We start from the raw sequence: 20,721 nt of genomic DNA, 5'->3' as shown, positions 1-20,721 counted from the left end.
TAAATGGAGGAAAAATAACTTTTTTCCTCATGGTACTATGTTCGAATTCTGAACGCCGTTAAAATAGTCGCATCGACGCGCCGCCGCCGCGGTGATCACTTACGGCAAAACAAAAGAATACACAGATCATTTTTAATACAATATATTTATATACTATTTGTATAAAAAGTTATTTACAAAAAAAAACAGTAAAATTCGAATGATGAATAGTGAGATATCATGCCTACTTTTAAGTAATTATAATTATCAATTCTATAATAATTATTATGGTTGATACCATAGGGATATTAGGCCTATTAAAGAAATAAGAAAACCAATCACTGTTGGTTGTCATTGGAATTCGGATAGGTGTTGCTGCTATGTTATTATCTACATTTTAATTAGTTACCGTAGACGCAGTTGATATTAGAGTCTACTAAAGCTTGGTTCCCACTAGCGACGTAACGCAAGGACGTAACGCAAGCGATGGATTATTCGAACAGTGATCAGGCTTGTCATTGCGTTGCATCTCTCTAGTGGGAACCAAGCTTTACTGAGTGAGAGATTCAAGCTTATTTGGAAGACGGTTTCTCAAACCCTATGTAATGGGCCTAGTAAGAGTAGACCTCGTGGAGGAAAATTTGAAAAAGAGTAGGCTAACTGTCCTACATAAAATACGTAATTTCAAAATGTAATTGTTAATGTCGCCAAAATACATATTGCACATTGTATGCATCAGATGAACACGGATTCAAATAATCCCGTTTTATACAAATGAGAAACTGTATTTATTTTTAACTGGAGTGAACACGTTTCTGATAATTCATACAAAATTGCACGGTGTTTATTAAATTAGGAGAGAATAATTCATAAATAAACACAGTTACTTCGGTCAAAGTAAGCAACAATGACAATATTAAGATTGATAAAAACGTATTGCTTTATGCACTATTGCTTAAATATGTTGCGTTATGTCACATTATGGCACATGAATGTTATGTTTTAGAAGAGAACGTAGTTGGTCGGTTACGCATTTGCACATAGTTTACTCCGGAATGTCCAACAGGACTCGAACGCAACACCGATACATCTAAAACGGGTGCTTGCACATGGATATCAGCTGACGTAGCCCAGGCTATTGCAGGTCGTTCATTTGGATTAATAAGTAACCTGTTTTTAGTATTAATATTATTCTTACAAACAGTGTCCGGAATAACGTACGTTTCAATTGGCGCACCTTGGGATGATGACAAATTTTCAGCATGTTCTTTTAAAACAGAGCGACTTACACGATATGACACAGGTGGGTTCATTTGTTGTCGAAATACTTTACGTGTATAATCCAGTTTTGGCTTAGGAGGGTTAGGAACAAGTTCAGAATGTTGATTGAAATTAGTTGAATCATTTAAACTAATCGTTCTCATCTTAAGTATGGATTGATTGTGTTCTTTTGTATGGCATGTTCCTTTTGCATCAGATGCTGGATTCCTCTGTGTGTTTGATGACTTCAGTTGACTACTGGGTGACCGTTGCTGGTACTGTGAAGTCGGAGCAGAATGAGACAGTCTTGTGCTGCTTCTTGCATGACTGTTTGAAACATCAGCACTCGAATCGCCATTATTATGGGTTGTCGAAACTTTTGGAAGTGAATCCGCACTGCGTATCCGACGAGCTCGTCCATCTTTATGTTGTTTTTCAGCATTTTCATCAATCTTGTCTCCTAATGCTGCAGTAATCTGTTTAAAATTAGCCGCAGCACGACTCCTCTTCCCCGACTGCCGTAAGCTGGATAACGAGTACATATTCTTAGCAGCATAGTTAAAATATTGCGGCATAGATTTGTTGTGTGGCCGAATAAAATTCCCTCTAGCTCCAGTACCAGATTGGAATACTGGCGTAGAGAACGAACTGTTCGTGAATAAGCCTACGATATGTTTCGACGTAGCATTCCCTAAGAATTGTCTGTGTTTACTGTGGAACTGTAGCGGTCTTGGCACGAACGCTAGCGGATGGTGACCGGTTCTCGTCACATACACGGCCGGTTGACGTTCATATACGGGTATTCTATTAGGTATTGTCCGAACTTGGATATCCAAATCAAACGAAACCTTCTTCTTCCTTATTTTCGGATGTTCAACATTTGATGCATTTCGAGTCTGGTTAACTCCAGCTGGCAAAGACGCCAGATCTTCCGAGCCATCCATGGGGGTATTCATCCATGGTACTTACAATCAACTATATTACAACTAAATGGCAACTAAATGGCATGGTTCTCAAATTATTCCAAGATCCACAGATAATGTTGATTCAAAAACTATTTCGATGATGTGGTTTGAAAATGGTCCAGTGCACATCCCCCACACTAGGTAGTTCTTTTGTTCGCTTTATGCTTTCAATTGTCAAGCTGTCTGTATACCGTATCCATCATTCAGGTTCCATTCCATTGTGATGGTAATATGTTAAAGTATACAGAGATTAATTGCTTAGTGTTTACATACAGCACTGACTAAGAGTCGATACGGTCCAGCGATTACGGTTCAATTTAAATGATTTTAGAACGCATATTTGTGTGTTGTACAACATAAGAAAAAACAAATCCTATTATGTGCTATAGGCAAAAATAAAATTAATTTTGATATGTACATTTCTTTTGCAGATCTAAACGATTTTTTTTCTGACCAAAGATTTTTAAATGACAATGTATTTATAGTATAACGTATTCGTCAAAACAAATACTACTCCGACCATGGACCTATAACTAATTTATATGTCCATGCTCTGACTATCAAAACGAAACGGTGTAAAAATAATGTATGCCTAATTATGAAGTTTAAAGTTTCGCATTTTAGCAGATACCACCAGACACAATGCATATAGACTTAGACGACTTCGTTGACATACTGATAACACGGATCTAAGTGACAAAGTGACTATCACCAATTGTTAAATAAATCGATCAATCACATAAAAGTGCCTCTTTAAAATGAAGTAAATAAAGGACAATTAAAATGACAACAATGGTCTTGGTTGAGTTTGGTTCCATGAACAGAATCAAGGTTGCAAAAAACATAACAATAATGTAAACAAGATAAGTAATAAATGTTATTGTATATTTATATTTAATATAAAATCACTTTACAAAACATTGTGAATCAGTTTAAAAGGTAATAATGTTGCCGTCGTGTAATGCACATTTTTAGATGGATTTTAAATATTATAAGAATCTAAAACAATAGGTTGTGATTGTCATTAGCTGTCTGACTTGTTCTAAAGGGCTGTGTGTACCATACAACTACTGTAGTTGAAAAGAACTTTAAAGTTCTTTGCAAACCAACTTAATTTCAGCAGGGGGGAAGCATTTGGGGGTGTGCTCCTGGCCCCATTTGACAAAACTGAAATTATGAACTCTTTTTTTACAGAATATTCACATTACAGTATAATGTTAGAGTTAAAAAACCTGGATTCACCCCGTTTCAACTAACTTGTCCAGCTGTATTTAAACTTCACTGTAAATTTTTATCTTATTTTTACATAGTTTCATGGAGTTCTTCTACTTGAGGTACAAACGTATTGCAAGGTTTCCTACTACTATAGACGTCGAGTCAACATTCCATTAACACCGCCAGTATAGAAAGTTTTCTAGATTTTTCTATTAGTTTAAAAACGCATGTTGATTTGTTTTATTATGTAATTTTGTGACTTATATATGTTATCCTTTGTTACAATTCTTTTCACCTGATGATGGGCTATGCCCGAAACATGTCGTTAAAATAAATCTATATTGAGGCAGTTTTAACTTATTTGATCTTGTTTTTATATATATATATATATAAAAATCAGGCACAGAACATGAATTTTAAACCACCCGGTGATATACTGAAATTTAATTAATTAATTTAAAATGATAAAGATGACGAAGTCTGTGAAAATGAGAAAAAGTTTCCCCAACCAAGATTCGAACCCAGAACCTCCTGCTTGATATGCAGATGTCCTAACCATTAGACCACTGGGGCTTTTATTGTATATATATATATATAAACATCACAGGCACATATATTATACATATATCTTACACCTTTCTATACATTTCTATACAAATACTGTATGTTTCATCAGTGTTTTGTGCATTGGTTCTATTTATCTTATCTTAACTATTTCCTTTTCTTACTAGTCGTTGGCTTGTTATGTGATGTACTTGTAAATAAACGATATCTGATTGATAGGTTAAAGAAGGTTCGACGCATTTGCACTTAATCACTAGCTTTTTACACTAATTGTTATTAATTTTTCATCATTTTTGTATCATTTATTAATTCACAGGCATAGATAAACTATAAACTTAAAGCTCTGTCTACACTATCAAACTAGTTTGACAAAAAAAGTGTGATGTGCCCAAATAAAATAAATAAAAATAAATATGGTAGTGATGTGCCCAAATATGGTAGTGATATGCCCAAATATGGTAGTGATATGACATCATCATGTCCATATATGGGCACATCACATTATTTTGTCACATAATATAAAAGGATACTGTTCAATGTCAACTTCCTGCCGTAAGACGCCAGTGAGTATGAACTCCGCCTCAACGACAGGAATTCCAGCCTTGAGGGCGCTACTGCACTTTGTTTCGTCTTCCTCGCAGGCTACAACAACTACTTTTTCATCATATTTCGCTGGCATTCTTGATGCAAACTTTATGAAAATGGCAAAGGATGTCAACCAACATATAGGATTTACTGTTGTGTCACTAACTAAATTCCATGCAATGAGGTGGGACAATGGCCAATGTATTTAGCCTCACGTTATTAAAATACAATGTAATAATAATAATAATATCATATTTATATAGCGCCCTTTTCATGAGTAATCATGCTCAAAGGCGCTTTACATAGCATTATTACCCCGGTCATTTTTTTGGATCAAACACGAATGGAAACATACTCCCATAATGCTAGCTAGTAATCAATAAAAGTTTTTTTTAGGTTTGTGCATCTTCCACTTTTGACATTTTTTGCAAAGGGTCTTTTTGGGGGGGGGGGGGGGGGGGGGGTTGGGTAAGATCCATGCAACTGCTAAATAAATAACTATATTTGTCGTATTCGATTGGGAAGTTTCGTTGTCAACAAAGTTTCCTTGTATATTTTATTTTTTTATGTCCAAATGGTCAATTTTAAACGGATTGTGCTCAGCAGAAAGTTATTTGAATAGAAAACATTGACAACGCAAGCTTTTTCGTGAAGAACAATTCCGACGCTCAACTGTTAAATAAGTACTCAATGGAAAAACTATACTGCCATATGAATATAACAATTGTGTTAATGGTAATCATACCTGGCCACCAGCACATTTGATGATGTCTTTCATCTGCATCTTGTCAGGTTTAACGTTTGGCGTTACGTAGATCTTTAACTCATCAAACAGCCTTTTATTTAATGCCTTTTTCATGGATTCTTTCAAGTTAAAACCGTATCTTTTTTCAGATGTATCATCTTTTACTATGAAACGGTCAGGATCTGTTGTAGATTAAATTTAATTATGATAATTTTGTTTTGTTTTTGTTGTTGTATATTTTGGAAAATTGCCAAGGATTCACTATCCTTTTTAAAGGTGGCAATCCCGTTCACAAGACAAACATATACACAAGATGCTCTACATAAAAAAAAGTCTTATTAAAAGTCTTTGGGAGTGGAGTTGTAATTTGTCATTAACAAAAAATATGACACTGACAGGACTTGAACCCAGTACCCTTGAATTGGTAGCCAAGCATCATAACCACCAAGCCAATCATTGTTGAAATAAAACAATATATAGATACTTACTGACAAAGTTTTTCATTCGTTTTGACTCCTCAAGCCAGTTTGGGCTAAGGATGTACGCACCCTTGGCAAGGCCACACAAAAACTTAACAGTACGACGCATCTAGAAATATTCAAAATAATATATCAAAATTGCACCAACAATCAAACAATCTCAGATATACAGACTACGAGAATTGTGCTAGAAAGCCCCACAGATTATCTAACTGTCAATGTGTACACAAAATGTATGGATTCAGTTTGAGAACCGGATTGACCAAGACTATGCATGTTTTCATTCTATAATGTGTGTATTCTTTGTATTAATCTCTACACTATCAAACTGCCCAAATATGGTAGTGATATGACATTGTGTCCAAATATAGGCACATAACATTGTTTTGTCACATAAGGTTTGATAGTGTAGACAAAGCTTTACAATAATGCTCAACACATACACACTGTTAACTGATAAGCAGAATTTGCATCATGTTTCCAGTTAATCAGTTTTTACCAAATCTATTTTTATAATGTTTTAATTCATTAGAAATGCATGTTTATATTTTTTTAAATTACCTTGTCTGTTATTAGGTGCGTACAGTCTTCAATTGAGGTGGCACTAACACCGCCTACATCCTTTACAATCTAAAAAACAAATGTCATACTCATTTTAAAATGTTGGTATAAATAAACAAATAACTAAAATAAAGCAGGTTACAATAGAACAATATATGCATAGTTACTATTTTTTCATAACTGGGCATTATAGTATAGAAACGATTCAGAGAATAGCAGAAAACAGACAGGACTGGAGAAAAGCAATCCGAGATATAAGCAAAGCAGCCAAGGTGGGAAAGTCATCAGACTATCTGGCGGACCGGCAATAAAGTAAGTAGTAAGTATAGTATAGATGAAGTACAAATGTAGATTACTCTATACATGTACAGTGTTTCTTATTCAGTAAAACCAACAAAGCTGAAAAAGCAAACTAAGAAATGAATAGCAATTTACTTTTTCCCAGGCCTCATCAACCACACCCGTAAACATGATCTTTGGTGGACAAACGCTGGTTCTGTTGCGGCGTAATGATGGAGTGTAGGGCATCTCATCAGGTACTGTACTTCTAGATTTCTTTGGGGTCTTTGAAATATAAAAAAAGAAACCTGTATTATCAAAAATTAAAAAAATATGAACATGTCATCATTAATAAAAAAAAGTATGATAATTTAGATTCAACCTTCTCTTGGTCATTTTCAATAAACTGTACATCAAAGCTGGAAAAAATTGTTTTCCAAACTTTGTATACAAAACTCTATATATACAAAAAAGTAAATACCGTTATTTGTTTTTTTTCTGGTGTTTCACTTTCTTCTTCTTCTTCAATCTGTGCTTTTCGTTTTGACTTCCTGGCAGAAGACCTTGGAGGAACCTAAAAAATATATAAAAAAAAAACATGAAATACCATTATTCAGAATAAGATGTTGAGTCTTGAACACAAAAAGTATCATGTTTATTTAAGTTAAACAAACAAAGTAAATATCATTACTTGTTTGTTTTCTGGTGTTTCACTTTCTTCTTCTTCTTCAATCTGTGCTTTGCGTTTTGACTTCCTGGCAGAAGACCTTGGAGGAACCTGGAAAATATTTAAAAAAAACACATGAAATACCATTATTCAGAATAAGATGTCGAGTCTTGAACACAAAGTATCATGTTTAAGTTAAAAATATAAAGTATCATTACTTGTTTGTTTTCTAGTGTTTCACTTTGTTCTTCTGCAAACTGTGGAAATTTTCTTTTGGATTTCCTGGCAGAGGACCTTGGAGGAACCTGGAAAATATAAAAAAAAAATACATGAAATACCATTATTAAGAATAAGATGTTGAGTCTTGAACACAAAGAATCATGTTAAAGTTAAACAAACAAAGTAAGTATCATTACTTGATTGTTTTCTGTTGTTTCACTTTGTTCTTCTTCTTCTACTTTTTTATCTTCTTCTTTCTCATCTTCTTCTTCTTCAATCTGTGCTTTTCGTTTTGACTTCCAGGCGGAGGACCTTGGAGGAACCTGGAAAATATTTAAAAAACACATGAATTACCATTATTCAGAATAAGATGTTGAGTCTTGAACACAAAGTATCATGTTTAAGTTAACCAAACAAAGTAAAGATCCTTACTGGTTTGTTTTCTGTTGTTTCCCTTTCTTCTTCTTTTTCATCTTCTTCTTCTTCAATCTGTGCTTTTCGTTTTGACTTCCTGGCAGAGGACCTTGGAGGAATTGTCATTACTTGTTTGTTTTCTGGTGTTTCACTTTGTTCTTCTGCAATTTGTGGAACTTTTCTTTTGGATTTCCTAGCAGAGGACCTTGGAGGAACCTGGAAAATATAAAAAATACACATGAATTACCATTATTCAGAATAACATGTTGAGTCTTGAACACAAAGTAACATGTTTAAGTTAAACAAACAAAGTAAGTATCATTACTTGTTCGTTTTCTGGTGTTTCCCTCTGTTCTTCTGCAATCTGTGGAACTTTTTGTTTTTTACTCCTGGCTGAGGACTTTGCTGGAACCTGAAGAAGATAAATGAAAACATCATATACACAAAATATTGAAATATTTTTTATTTTAGGATAACTATAACGAGGCATTTAATAAAAAGGCAAATTGCCTCATACAATATGTCCTATTGGTATATAAGCACTCTAGGCGTTGTTTACTGTTCTGATGATGAGAATGTCACATTTACATTTTAAGGCAATTTGCCTTTTTATTAAATGCCTCGTTATAGTCATCCTAACTCGCAAGTTTGGTGGTATTATTCATGATTTTTTATTTTGTATTCACTAACATTCAAAACAAGTGAAGAGGGAAAAAAGTACCGTTATTTGTTTGTTTTCTGTTGTTCCACAATCCTCCTCTTCAATCTGTACTTTTCTTTTGGATTTTCTACTGACAGAGGACTTTGGAGGAACCTGGAAAATAAAGCAAACAAGCAATGAAAAATCATAATAATAAGATATTGACCTACTTTTTAACTCCACTCTTTGACTCCATCTTTCTATAATTTTCTTCCTTTAGATGTCCGACATACTCTTCAAATATCTCTCCCATCTCTCAGATGGCCAAATAAATTTTAAATCCTTTTCAAGGATTTCTATTATATGTAAATTTAATATTGATAAATATGAATAGTATGTTCTGAGGGACCCTAATGATCAGCTTTGGATAGATGGAACAATCTCATAAAATATTCTTAAAATAGATAGTAATTGAAACAATAAGCCGGCTTACAGCAAATTCTACAGTCCTTCTTTGATGGTCTTTCTTGTGTGGACTTGCTAGTGCTGATTTACCAGGAACTTTAAAAAGTAGAGATTCTATCTCTGCTTCCATAGTGTCTTGGCTGTCTGGAACTTGCTGTTAATTAAATAATTGGTAAAGTTGACAGTAACAACAACTATAATTAACTTAATTATTAACTGTGTATGTTAACAGAAATAGAGACTGTAAACTAAACTAACTTCCTAACCAACAAGAGCTAGTATAGAATCTATATCTATCTTCAGTATTGTCTTAATGATTTAGTGCATAAAACTAGTACATACCGTCTCACCAGTTGCAATGACTTCTGTACTATTAGTGTTTTCATCTTTACCAAAAACCTGTGTTTCTGCCACTTCATCATCTTTACCAAAAACCTGTGTTTCCGCCACTTTATCATCTTTACCTAAAACCTGTGTTTCCGCCACTTCATCATCTTTACCAAAAACCTGTGTTTCTGCCACTTTATCATCTTTACCAAAAACCTGTGTTTCCACCACTTCATCATCTTTACCAAAAACCTGTGTTTCAGCCACTTCATCATCTTTACCAAAAACCCGTGTTTCAGCCACTTCATCATCTTTACCAAAAACCTGTGTTTCTGCCACTTCATCACCCTTACCAAAAACCTGTGTTTCCGCCACTTCATGTGTTTTTGATATTTTATCGCCGTGACTCACAGCAGCATCATCATCATCATCATGAGCAAAGGTCGGAGCAACATCATTATCTTCTTGAGTTGTGTCATAAGCCAGTGTCGGAGCAACATCATTATCTTCCTGAGTTGTGTCATAAGCCAGTGTCGGAGCAACATCATTATCTTCTTGAGTTGTGTCATAAGCCAGTGTCGGAGCAACATCATTATCTTCTTGAGTTGTGTCATAAGCCAGTGTTGGAGCAACATCATTATCTTCTCGAGTTGTGTCATTAGCCAAGGTGGGATTATCTTCTCGGTCTGCTTTTTCATCAGTTTCATCCGCATACCTCTGAGTGGCTGCTTCATCTGCATAAGCCTGGGTGGCTGCTGTAGTTAGGCCTTCCGCTTCTTCCTCTTCATTAGTCTCTTCAACATCACCATACCTCTGAGTGGCTGCTTCAGCCGCATAAGCCTGGGTGGCTGCTATAGCTAGGCCTTTCACGTCTTCCTCTTCATCGGCCTCTTCAACATCACCATACCTTTGCGTGGCTGCTTCATCTGCATAAGCCTGGGTGGCTGCTGTAGCTAGGCCTGCCAAGTCTCCCTCTTCATCAGTCTCTTCAACATCACCGTACCTCTGCGTGGCTGCTTCAGACGCATAAGCCTGGGTGGCTGCTGTAGCTAGGCCTTTCACTTCTCCCTCTTCATCAGTCTCTTCATCATCATACCTCTGAGTGGCTGCTTCAGCCACATAAGCCTGGGTTGGTGCTGTAGCTAGGCCTGCCAAGTCCACCTCTTCATCAGTCTCTTCAACATCACCATACCTCTGAGTGGCCGCTTTAGACGCATAAGCCTGGGTTAGTGCTGTAGCTAGGCCTTTCACTTCTCCCTCTTCATCAGTCTCTTCATCTCCATACCTCTGAGTGGCTGCTTCATCTGCTACAGTAGCTATGTCTTTATCTGTTTCTTTTTGAGTGGCTGCTTCAGTTATTGAGTAAGTTTGGGTAGGCTCAACGTTTTCAGTATCGTCAATTCCAGTATCACTGTATTTTAAAGTTTTAGCTTCACTGATGCAGGCCTCATTTTTATTGTGATCATCGTACATTTGTGTTTCTGTATCATCAGCTGGGAAAAGAAAAGCATTTCATTTTCTTTTAATACCTTAATACCTGCCATAACATCATCTTCTCAGATAAGGACTATAAACTGAAGGTCCAGACTACACTTCTAGCTCATGTACAAGAACCTAACTAGTACATTTTCGAGATGAGTAGGGGGGGGGGGGGGGGGTTACCACCGGTGTACTAGTATACACACAGCCACTGTCACACAGTCAGTTATGATAACTCAAGAGGGCCCCTTGATTGTCAGCATACGCTGTTTAGGGTCACCCTCTATAAAAAGGTTAAATAAAAAATCTAAAGTTAAATAAAATTGCCAAGATGAAACTTAATATACAGTATTTGTAATACGATTGTTGTTCTATAAATCTATAAACATATAAATAAAACAAACCCTAGATTAAGGATGATCAAATTAATCCATACCACAGAAGAATTAAGTTTCCATTTGGCTTGTATTTATTGCACAGAATGAGTTCAAATCAACGTACTGTACCTTCTGAATTGATTGTTTCATCGATTTTACTCAAATGTAATGAGCAAAATGGTGAATTGTGAATAGAGCTGATATTCAATATCGGCTGGCTGTCAGGAACACACTTGCTGCTGTCTAAACACAAACATAGCTTTAATACTACTGAATAAACATTTTATTGCCATGTCAAAGTTCAATGAATCTCTAGTAACCAAGAAAAAGTAAAGCAACAGCAAACCACTGTACAAGCTCTCTTGAAGATATGTTTACTCTCTCATGTCTCGAATTGATGTGGTTTGTGGGGAGGCTCCCACATGAGGGCATAGTTCATGGATTGGACTATACCATTTGTCGAGTGGGGTGTTCAAATGAAAATTTCTACTTTTTGAGTTATATCTCGCTCTTCGAGGAGAAAGGGCTATTGTCAGTTTATTCAGGTAAGCTAGGCACAAAATAGATACAGAATAACACATTCTTTAATTTATGTTATATAAACTTATATTCATATACTTTTTATTTCAGTCATCACAATATTTATTGTTTGTTTTATCTGGACGTTCAGACTTAAAGCCATTGTGGCTTATTGAAATCATTACAAATGTATATATAATATGTTGTGTCAAATAAAACAAAACAGAAACTACACTTTATTAAACACTAAATGTTTACCTAATACGGGCATGCCTGCCTCGTCGTCTGTATCGGAACCAGAAGCTTCAACGAGCGTAGCTGTAAGTAAATTTAGAAAAAGCGAGGGTGACGAAAAAATGTAGTCAAGTAGATTTTACCACAAACTGAGTACACTTGCACTCAAATACTCTTGCAATTGTGACTGACCCTAGCTTTGTCTACACTATCAAACTAGTTTAATGTGCCCAAATATGGTAGTGATATCTTCATGTCCATATATGGGCTTATTACATTTTTTTGTCACATAGTTAGATAGTGTAGAGCTTTAAGCGTTAGGGTTGAGACTAATTTGTTGGTAATATAAATGTACAAACCTTTCTTTTTAGAGGCAGAGTCATCGACATCTGATTGTTGCCCAGTATTCTGAAAATTAAAATTTTCATAATTATAAGTTACATGCTTGTAAATGTTGAGTTTGAGAATTTTACCAAAATTACTCAGCTAAAAGCAGTCAAGATTCAATCAAATATGTTTTGTTGAAATGTGCAATGTTTAGGCTGCTTAGTGGTTTTGTATGATGGTTTCTGGTGGTATTCAGTGATGTTGATGTTAACTAGTGAAATAATGCAACAATAACAAATGTAACATGATACTTTACTGATTTGGAGGAATTTAAATTCTACTGCGGCTATGCAATACTGTACGCAACTTTAATGATCACAGTAATGATAAAAATGTCTCCTTTAAACACTTGAACCACTGAGATCCAAATCAGTTATTGCGTCGTAGCTGAAATTTGACGACAAAGCTCTCCCTTATATACATTTAAAATGAGTTGCATCAAACAAACCAAGTTGTGCTAAAGGTCATGTTGTTCTGTATTTGAAAAGTGGGTTTTTTTATAATAGATATACACATTTATTGTTTTTAATGTAATATTTAAGAATTTCTCACTAGTATTAAGTTAGCGTTCTCAAGAAGACATTCAGATTGTTCTGAGTCTGAATCCGATTCAATAGCGCCATCCTATAGAGAAATAAAATCAAAGTAAATTCTACACAAGTAAATCAATATGTTCTGGGGGCAGGTGTCTTAAAAAAATTAGTTGATATTAAAGCTCAGGTACAGACATGAATTTTAGATATAACATATGGAAAAATATACATGAATTAGAAATGTGCAACAGAAATCATGACAAACATGATAAACACTGTTGATTGCAGTGACTGCTATAAAAACCAGTGAGACTTTTTTCAGTAGTTAGGTAGTTCAAATACAGATGTTTCCATATCTCATGACTCCCTAACTGGTTGTTTTATAAGGTCAGTGTTTGGCTTATGTCAGTTGGTCACTGAATGTCAAATACCTTTTTATTGTGGTTGATTAGGAATTCACACTTGACATCTCCAAATGTCAGCAGGTCCTTATCTTTTAATTCATATCCAACGTTTGGTTTCAGAAACTTCTTTCCTCTCCTTGTTTTATTTCGACTTGCTTTGTCGTATATAATAAAACTGTCACCATCAGCCTCAATACACGCATGCTCTTTAGACAATGCCTTGAGTGGAATACAAACATTCGCTGTCTCACCTCTTCCAATCAAATTTACACCGTTATAAATTGGGTATGATGTTTCTGGAATGCCTTTTTGTTTCACAGCCTTAATAAATGCCACCTGCAAAACAAGATACATTGTAAATGACATGAGAATCTGGATTACTAGTGTACTAGTCCACACAAACACAGCCACTGTCAAAAACAGCCACAGCAATTGGAATAGGACCGTTTTATAGAGGTGTTTACCACCTGTTGGTCCAGACCCTATACTCTAACAGAGTTAGTAAGAAGTTGAATTAATATAAAATATTACCAAGAAATAATCCTTTAATTTTAACTGGAGATATTTTAATTTGAAACATAATAGATGTTTTTAAGAAATTTCTGTAGGAAACCATTATGTGACACACTCACCAAATTTGTCCCTTATATGTACAGTATTAAATGTCACTTAGAACTTGAGATTTAAATGTGATACAATACTGAGTTAATTCATGATTACACATATTAATAGTACAGTATTATATACTAATTAACTAATTAACTTTAATTAAATTAGCCAGGATTCAAACAGCAAGGAAAATGTGTGAGTGAGATGGTGAATGTAGTAGAGTAGGCATGGCTACACGTAGACATTGCTACACACATAGGCATAGATACAGACATTGCTACACACATAGGCATAGATACAGGCATTGTTACACACATAGGCATAGATACAGACATTGCTACACACATAGGCATAGATACAGACATTGCTACACACATAGGCATAGATACAGACATTGCTACACACATAGGCATAGATACAGACATTGCTACACACATAGGCATAGATACAGACATTGCTACACACATAGGCATAGATACAGACATTGCTACACACATAGGCATAGATACAGACATTGCTACACACATAGGCATAGATACAGACATTGCTACACACATAGGCATAGATACAGACATTGTTACACACATAGGCATAGATACAGACATTGCTACACACATAGGCATAGATACAGACATTGCTACACACATAGGCATAGATACAGACATTGCTACACACATAGGCATAGATACAGACATTGCTACACACATAGGCATTAATACAGACATTGCTACACACATAGGCATAGATACAGACATTGCTACACACATAGGCATAGATACAGACATTGCTACACACATAGGCATAGATACAGACATTGCTACACACATAGGCATAGATACAGACATTGCTACACACATAGGCATAGATACAGACATTGCTACACACATAGGCATAGATACAGACATTGCTACACACATAGGCATAGATACAGACATTGCTACACACATAGGCATAGATACAGACATTGCTACACACATAGGCATAGATACAGACATTGCTACACACATAGGCATAGATACAGACATTGCTACACACATAGGCATAGATACAGACATTGCTACACACATAGGCATAGATACAGACATTGCTACACACATAGGCATAGATACAGACATTGCTACACACATAGGCATAGATACAGACATGGCTACACGTAGGCATGGCTACAGACATGGCTACACGTAGGCATGGCTACAGACATGGCTACACATAGGCATTGCTACACATAGGCATGGCTACATGTAGGCATGGCTACACGCTTGGGATTATTTAAAACTCACTGGATGTTTACTTTCTTCAAGATCATCAGTGCCGTCGCTTTCAACATCAGAGAGGGGAATTGCTTGTGTCAAGTCAAAATCCATTCCGATTGCATATATCTGAAAAATAACAAGTATTACTATTAGACATATTTGGCCTAGGCCTATACAACATATATAATTAATATGAATGATGCAATTCATATTCCATTCCATCCATGTGATGTCGTTAAAAATAAGGACATACACTTGTGATAGGGCGACTTCTTTGCGATGGATATGGCGTGACTTTTTACTGGACCCTACCTAGTAGGTTAGGCCTAGCTAGGCCTAGACCCGGTCTCTCAAGACTCTAGTAGGACCTAGCTAGGCCTACTACTATACTATGTAGGGGTTGAGGCCTAGCTAGGCCTACCCCACCCGCTAGCTAGAATAGATAGGCCTAGCTAGGCCAACCCCTACCAATAGCCTAGCTAGGCCTGATTAATTAAAGACCCCTTCCCTGCAATTTTGGACGTTTTTTGGAAAATAATACATATATATCACTTTAAAAACATTAAACCATGTCATTCCTTGTCTTAAATGTACGTTTTGTGGTAAATTATGATAAAAAGTGAGAAACAATGCACTACCTAAGTAGCTCGCGGCGATCGACCTCTCGTGGACGGTCTTAGGCCTAGCCTGGCTAGGCTTAGTTTTGTAGGCCTAGCTGGTAAACATCGGTAACGTACGAACATCGTACGCTAGCTATATACCTAGCCTGACGTTGTATAGTTGCTGCATTAATTGTCTTTCTATTTTTGCCAGACTCCGTTGATACAAATTGGGGAAAACCCGGTATTTTCGCTGAAAAGTTAGGAGTCTTCCATTTGTTTTGGCCTCACGATCGATCAAAAAGTGGGCGAATTACAGGTGAAAAACAAAAATATCAATCCGCGCGCAATGCATTTTGGGATTTATAGCGGGCCGCTATAATTATTAAAATCGACTTATTTTTCACATTTTTAACCGTTTAAAGACGAAAAAAGTTATCGCAATAGGACCATATAGTATTATTTTTACATTAAATATAGTTTGTGATCTTAAAATAGATCTAAAAAACGTAGGGAATGGGGCTTTAAATAATAATATCATAAATGTAGGCCTAGCCTAGCTAGCTAGAGGCTAGAAAGGGTGTCAGATGAAATCGGTCGCGTCTGAAATCGGTCGCGTTTGAAATCGGTCGCGATAAAATCAACTTCCGGTATTTTGTATGGCGCGCCGCTAGAGCTATACGTTTAATGATATCGGTCGTGTTTGAAATCGGTGGTCGCGTTTGAAATCGGTCGCGCTATTTTGCATGGGACGCACTACGATACATTTTTAATGAAAACGCTAATTATGTTTTTAGTTAATTTTGAATATAGAATTTCTAACTAATACTATTAACATTTTGTTTACCTCGATCGTTATTATTTTTTTAGTACAGTAGGCTTAAATATAAATATTTATCTCATTATTTATAAATAATTTGTGTTTTCATTTTATCTTACAGGTGTCAATGAATAATTGTAATGTGTTCGTTTAGAAAATCGTTTTAAAAAGTGTTATTGAATATTGTTTAAGTTTTTGAAAAGATTAGCATGCCACTGTTTAAAGTTTTAAAAATGTTGAATTAAACAAGTAGACGCGCCTATTGCGTATTTTCTTATCACAGTTAATTACGAAACTAGTTCTATACCTGCAAGTGGATACCAGCTCAATGAGGTTTATGCAATAAAGGAAGATGATGTATGACGATGATTTTTACGTTCGATATCCGCCACTCTTACGTGAGCATGGTTTTAGGATAATACTAATAAAATAATATGCCGTTATATATCAATCTAAACTGTACAATGATAGGCCTAGTGATTATTATAAATGTATAGAAAATATATAGAAATAAAAGATATTCAAATTAAAAACTATAGTATTGCCGAGGTATATATGTAAATTATATACATCATTTCACCATGGAACTAGGTTTCACAAAACACGTGCAGGCCTATAGATGTTTTAAACTTATGGTTATTAGTAATAGGCCTATTATACGTCATCTTTACATGCCCATGGACAACGATCGCCGTACGTGTTTTGTCCATGATTTGACACACTAGTGCGTGTTTTTTTTTAAGGGAATCCCCGTCAGCAAAATAACGTGCAGTTAACGTCTGCATGATCATAGAAGGCGCATCCACGATATGATTAATGGCTTATTTCGGGGTTTATTTCAGTAACTCGCCTTTTAACGATCCGCATATAATAATCCTTTTTTACTAGAAAATATTTTAGGCCTAAACATTAGAAATAAAAATATACACGTGATTTGCCTCAACAATATTCATTATAGGCCTAAACTTAATATTATCCTACATAACGTACGGACATAAATAAAATAGAAATTAAAATACGGTAAGGTAATCCAATAGTAAGTTTTTAACGACATGGATATGATATATCTGCCACAGTATGCATAAGTATAAAAATGGATACGCTGGCTTTACGGGCTATATATTGTTTGATTAATAAAAGACACAGACGTATATTCTCTATATAATATATTAATTACACAGTGCATAATAAAATAGAGGTAAATTATTATATGCCTAATAAAATATTTAAACGTGTTTAGAAATGGCCATTTAGAAAAGACACAGTCCTTCTTCTCCGAGACATGTGAAATAAAAAAAAAATGATAATAAATATTTATTAACCAAAATAAAAAATATCCACATAAATAATCTAGTTCCTAACTAAAAAATATCAATTAAATAAGCGGATAACTAATAAACTATATAAACGAAGAAAATGTATATCCCGCTAGCATGCATCTCGCTCCATACAAAATAGCGCGACCGATTTCAAACGCGACCGATTTCAAACGTATAGCTCTAGCGGCGCGCCATACAAAATACCGGAAGTTGATTTTATCGCGACCGATTTCAAACGCGACCGATTTCAGACGCGACCGAAAGGAGGGAGGCCCATCCAGCAAGCTAGTTAGGCTAGGCTAGCCTAGCCTACTAGCTAGTACTAGGGGTTTACGATGAAATCGGTCGCGTCTGAAATCGGTCGCGTTTGAAATCGGTCGCGATAAAATCCGGTATTTTGTATGGCGCGCCGCTAGAGCTATACTTTTGATGATATCGGTCGCGTTTGAAATCGGTCGCGCTATTTTGAATGGATCGAGCGGGATGCATGCTAGAGCAGGATATATATTTTTCGTTTATATAGATTTAATTGATATTTTTTAGGAACTAGATTATTTATGTGGATATTCTTTACTTGGTAATTTTTATTATCAATCATTAAATTAATTTTTTGGGTATTTCACAGGTCTCGGAGAAGGACTGTGTCTTTTCAAAATGGCCATTTCTAAACACGTTTAAATATTATATTAGGCATAATGTTATATTAGGCATATAATAATTTACCTCTATTTATATGTACTGTAATTAATATATTATTATATAGAGAATATACGTCTATCGTGTCTTTTATTATGCAAACAATTACGTATGGTTTTAGGATATTAATAAAATATATAGATAATATGCCGTTATAAATCAATCTACCGGCCTACAGTAGGACTATGATGTACAATGATAGATAAAGGTGAACACGATTCTCAAAGAGGTAATCTGCACTGATTTACTAAACAGCGTATGAATGCGAGACACTGAGTTGCACTTACTTAATTATTTACATTAAATGATTATTATAAATGAAGAAATAAAAGATATTCAAATTAAAATCTATAGTATCGCCGACGTATTTACGTAAATTATATATAAATCATACTGTCAAATTATACAAACAGTACTTTATTCGGAATTATTATGGATATATAGCAAGCCTGTGAGCTACAGCGACTTTAATTGCTTTTGCTTATCCTTGCCTCCTTAGATTTCCACGTGTCTTGATTTTGTTACATATGTTTTAAATGTATTTCGATTTTAAAGGCTAAATAAAGAATGAATGAATGAATGAACATAATCTCATAATCGCGTCGAGCATCTATAGCTCATTGAATCGTTTCACAAAAACACGTGCAGGAGGCCTATAGACGTTTCAAACGTATGGTTATTAGTAATAGACGTCATCTTTATCTCGCCATGGACAACGATCGTACGTGTTTTGTCCATGAGTTGACACACTAACAAGTGCGTGTTTTTTAAAAAGAGGAAACCCCGTCAGCAAAATAACGTATTGTTAGAGGAAACAGCTTCACGATCATAGAAGGCGCATCTCCGTCGATATGGCTTATTCGGGGGTTTATTTCAGTAACTCGCTTTTTAACCATCCGCATAATAATGATCATTTTACTAAAAACTATTTTAAACATTAGGCCTAGAAATAAAAATATACACGTGATTTGCCTCAACTATAATCATTATATACTTAATATTATCCTACATAACGGATAGAAATAAAATAAGGTGATCGAATAGTATGTTGTTAACAACATGGATGATATAATCTGCCACATATATGCATAAGTATAAAAATGGATACGCTGGCTTTACGGGCTATATTGTAAAAATTATTGTTTTTAAATAAATAATTGTTCTCTTTTACGTAATTGTTTGCATAATAAAAGACACGACAGACGTATATTCTCTATATAATATATTAATTACAGTACATATAAATAGAGGTATTTTATTTTTATTTCTTTATTCTGATATAGAATCAATAGGATAAAAACACAAAAAAGTACCGAGACGGCAAACTTATTTCCATTGTGGTCCTAAATTTCCATTGTGGTCCTAGGTAAATTATTATATGCCTAATATAACATTATGCCTAATACATATAATATTTAAACGTGTTTAGAAATGGCCATTTTGAAAACACACAGTCCTTCTCCAAGACCTGTGAAATACAAAAAAAAAATTAATTTAATGATTGATAATAAATATTTATTAACCAAGTAAAAAATATCCACATAAATAATCTAGTTCCTAAAAAATATCAATTAACTATATAAACGAAAAATGTATATCCCGCTCTAGCATGCATCCCGCTCGATCCATACAAAATAGCGCGACCGATTTCAAACGCGACCGATATCATCAAAGGTACAGCTCTAGCGGCGCGCCATACAAAATACCGGAAGTTGATTTTATCGCGACCGATTTCAAACGCGACCGATTTCAAGCGCGACCGATTTCATCTGACACCGTACTAGGCTACCTACTATAGGCCTAGAGGCCTGTAAGCCTACTAAAAATGTTGAACTTACGGTATACCGACAGGCCTAGACCTAGTAGTAGTAGTGCTTAATTAGTAATAAAATCTGACAATGACAAGTACACTAGCCGGCCCTACACACATCTTCGACATCCCAGCACGGCTGAAAACAAGTCCACACATGCTACATGTTTGATTAGTCACTCGCGCGTAAACTTAATTTTTTGGTGGAAAGGTACAAATGGAGCCCGCCACCAACAGCCTCAGTATGACAATATCGATGGTGGATGAATAAACATCGAAAAAAACATTAAAATGTAATGTAAACAACATAAAAGGTCT

The 20,721-nt window shown here is 35.2% G+C and overlaps 1 protein-coding gene across 6 annotated transcripts; it reads right to left on the bottom strand.

The window, feature by feature from the left end:
• Positions 1–3,093: 3,093 nt before the first annotated feature.
• LOC140062628 (uncharacterized) lies at positions 3,094–20,572 on the bottom strand. 6 transcript variants are annotated; one of them, XM_072108919.1, is made up of 22 exons: positions 20,432–20,569; positions 15,187–15,285; positions 13,325–13,633; positions 12,913–12,984; positions 12,333–12,381; positions 11,998–12,063; positions 11,350–11,463; positions 9,380–10,857; positions 9,066–9,191; positions 8,654–8,746; positions 8,258–8,344; positions 7,951–8,148; positions 7,716–7,841; positions 7,518–7,604; positions 7,324–7,410; positions 7,114–7,206; positions 6,789–6,917; positions 6,354–6,422; positions 5,802–5,901; positions 5,314–5,495; positions 4,514–4,674; positions 3,095–4,191 (listed from the first exon to the last, which is right to left on the bottom strand). In XM_072108919.1, exons 2-22 carry the CDS (start codon positions 15,268–15,270, stop codon positions 4,131–4,133), a joined length of 3,771 nt encoding a protein of 1,256 aa, XP_071965020.1. In that variant the 5' UTR covers positions 15,271–15,285; positions 20,432–20,569; the 3' UTR covers positions 3,095–4,130. The 6 variants fall into 6 exon arrangements, with proteins under 6 accessions (XP_071965023.1, XP_071965024.1, XP_071965020.1 ...); XM_072108921.1 differs by having other exon boundaries at positions 11,998–12,057; XM_072108922.1 differs by lacking the exon at positions 7,324–7,410 and having other exon boundaries at positions 3,094–4,191.
• Between the last annotated feature and the right edge of the window lie 149 nt (positions 20,573–20,721).

This window comes from Antedon mediterranea, chromosome 11 (genome assembly GCF_964355755.1).
Source record: "Antedon mediterranea chromosome 11, ecAntMedi1.1, whole genome shotgun sequence".
NCBI lineage: Eukaryota > Metazoa > Echinodermata > Crinoidea > Comatulida > Antedonidae > Antedon > Antedon mediterranea.
This window is presented reverse-complemented; position numbering and strand designations above follow the sequence as displayed.

Excerpts from the sequence above, each read along its gene's own strand:
- LOC140062628 (XM_072108919.1), bottom strand. The coding sequence starts at position 15,270 with ATGGATTTTGACTTGACACAAGCAATTCCCCTCTCTGATGTTGAAAGC. Across the intron at positions 7,842-7,950 it reads AAACAACAGAAAACAAACCA|GTTCCTCCAAGGTCCTCCGC; the intron begins GTAAGGATCTTT and ends AATATTTTCCAG. Across the intron at positions 6,423-6,788 it reads TTGATGAGGCCTGGGAAAAA|ATTGTAAAGGATGTAGGCGG; the intron begins GTAAATTGCTAT and ends TTTGTTTTTTAG.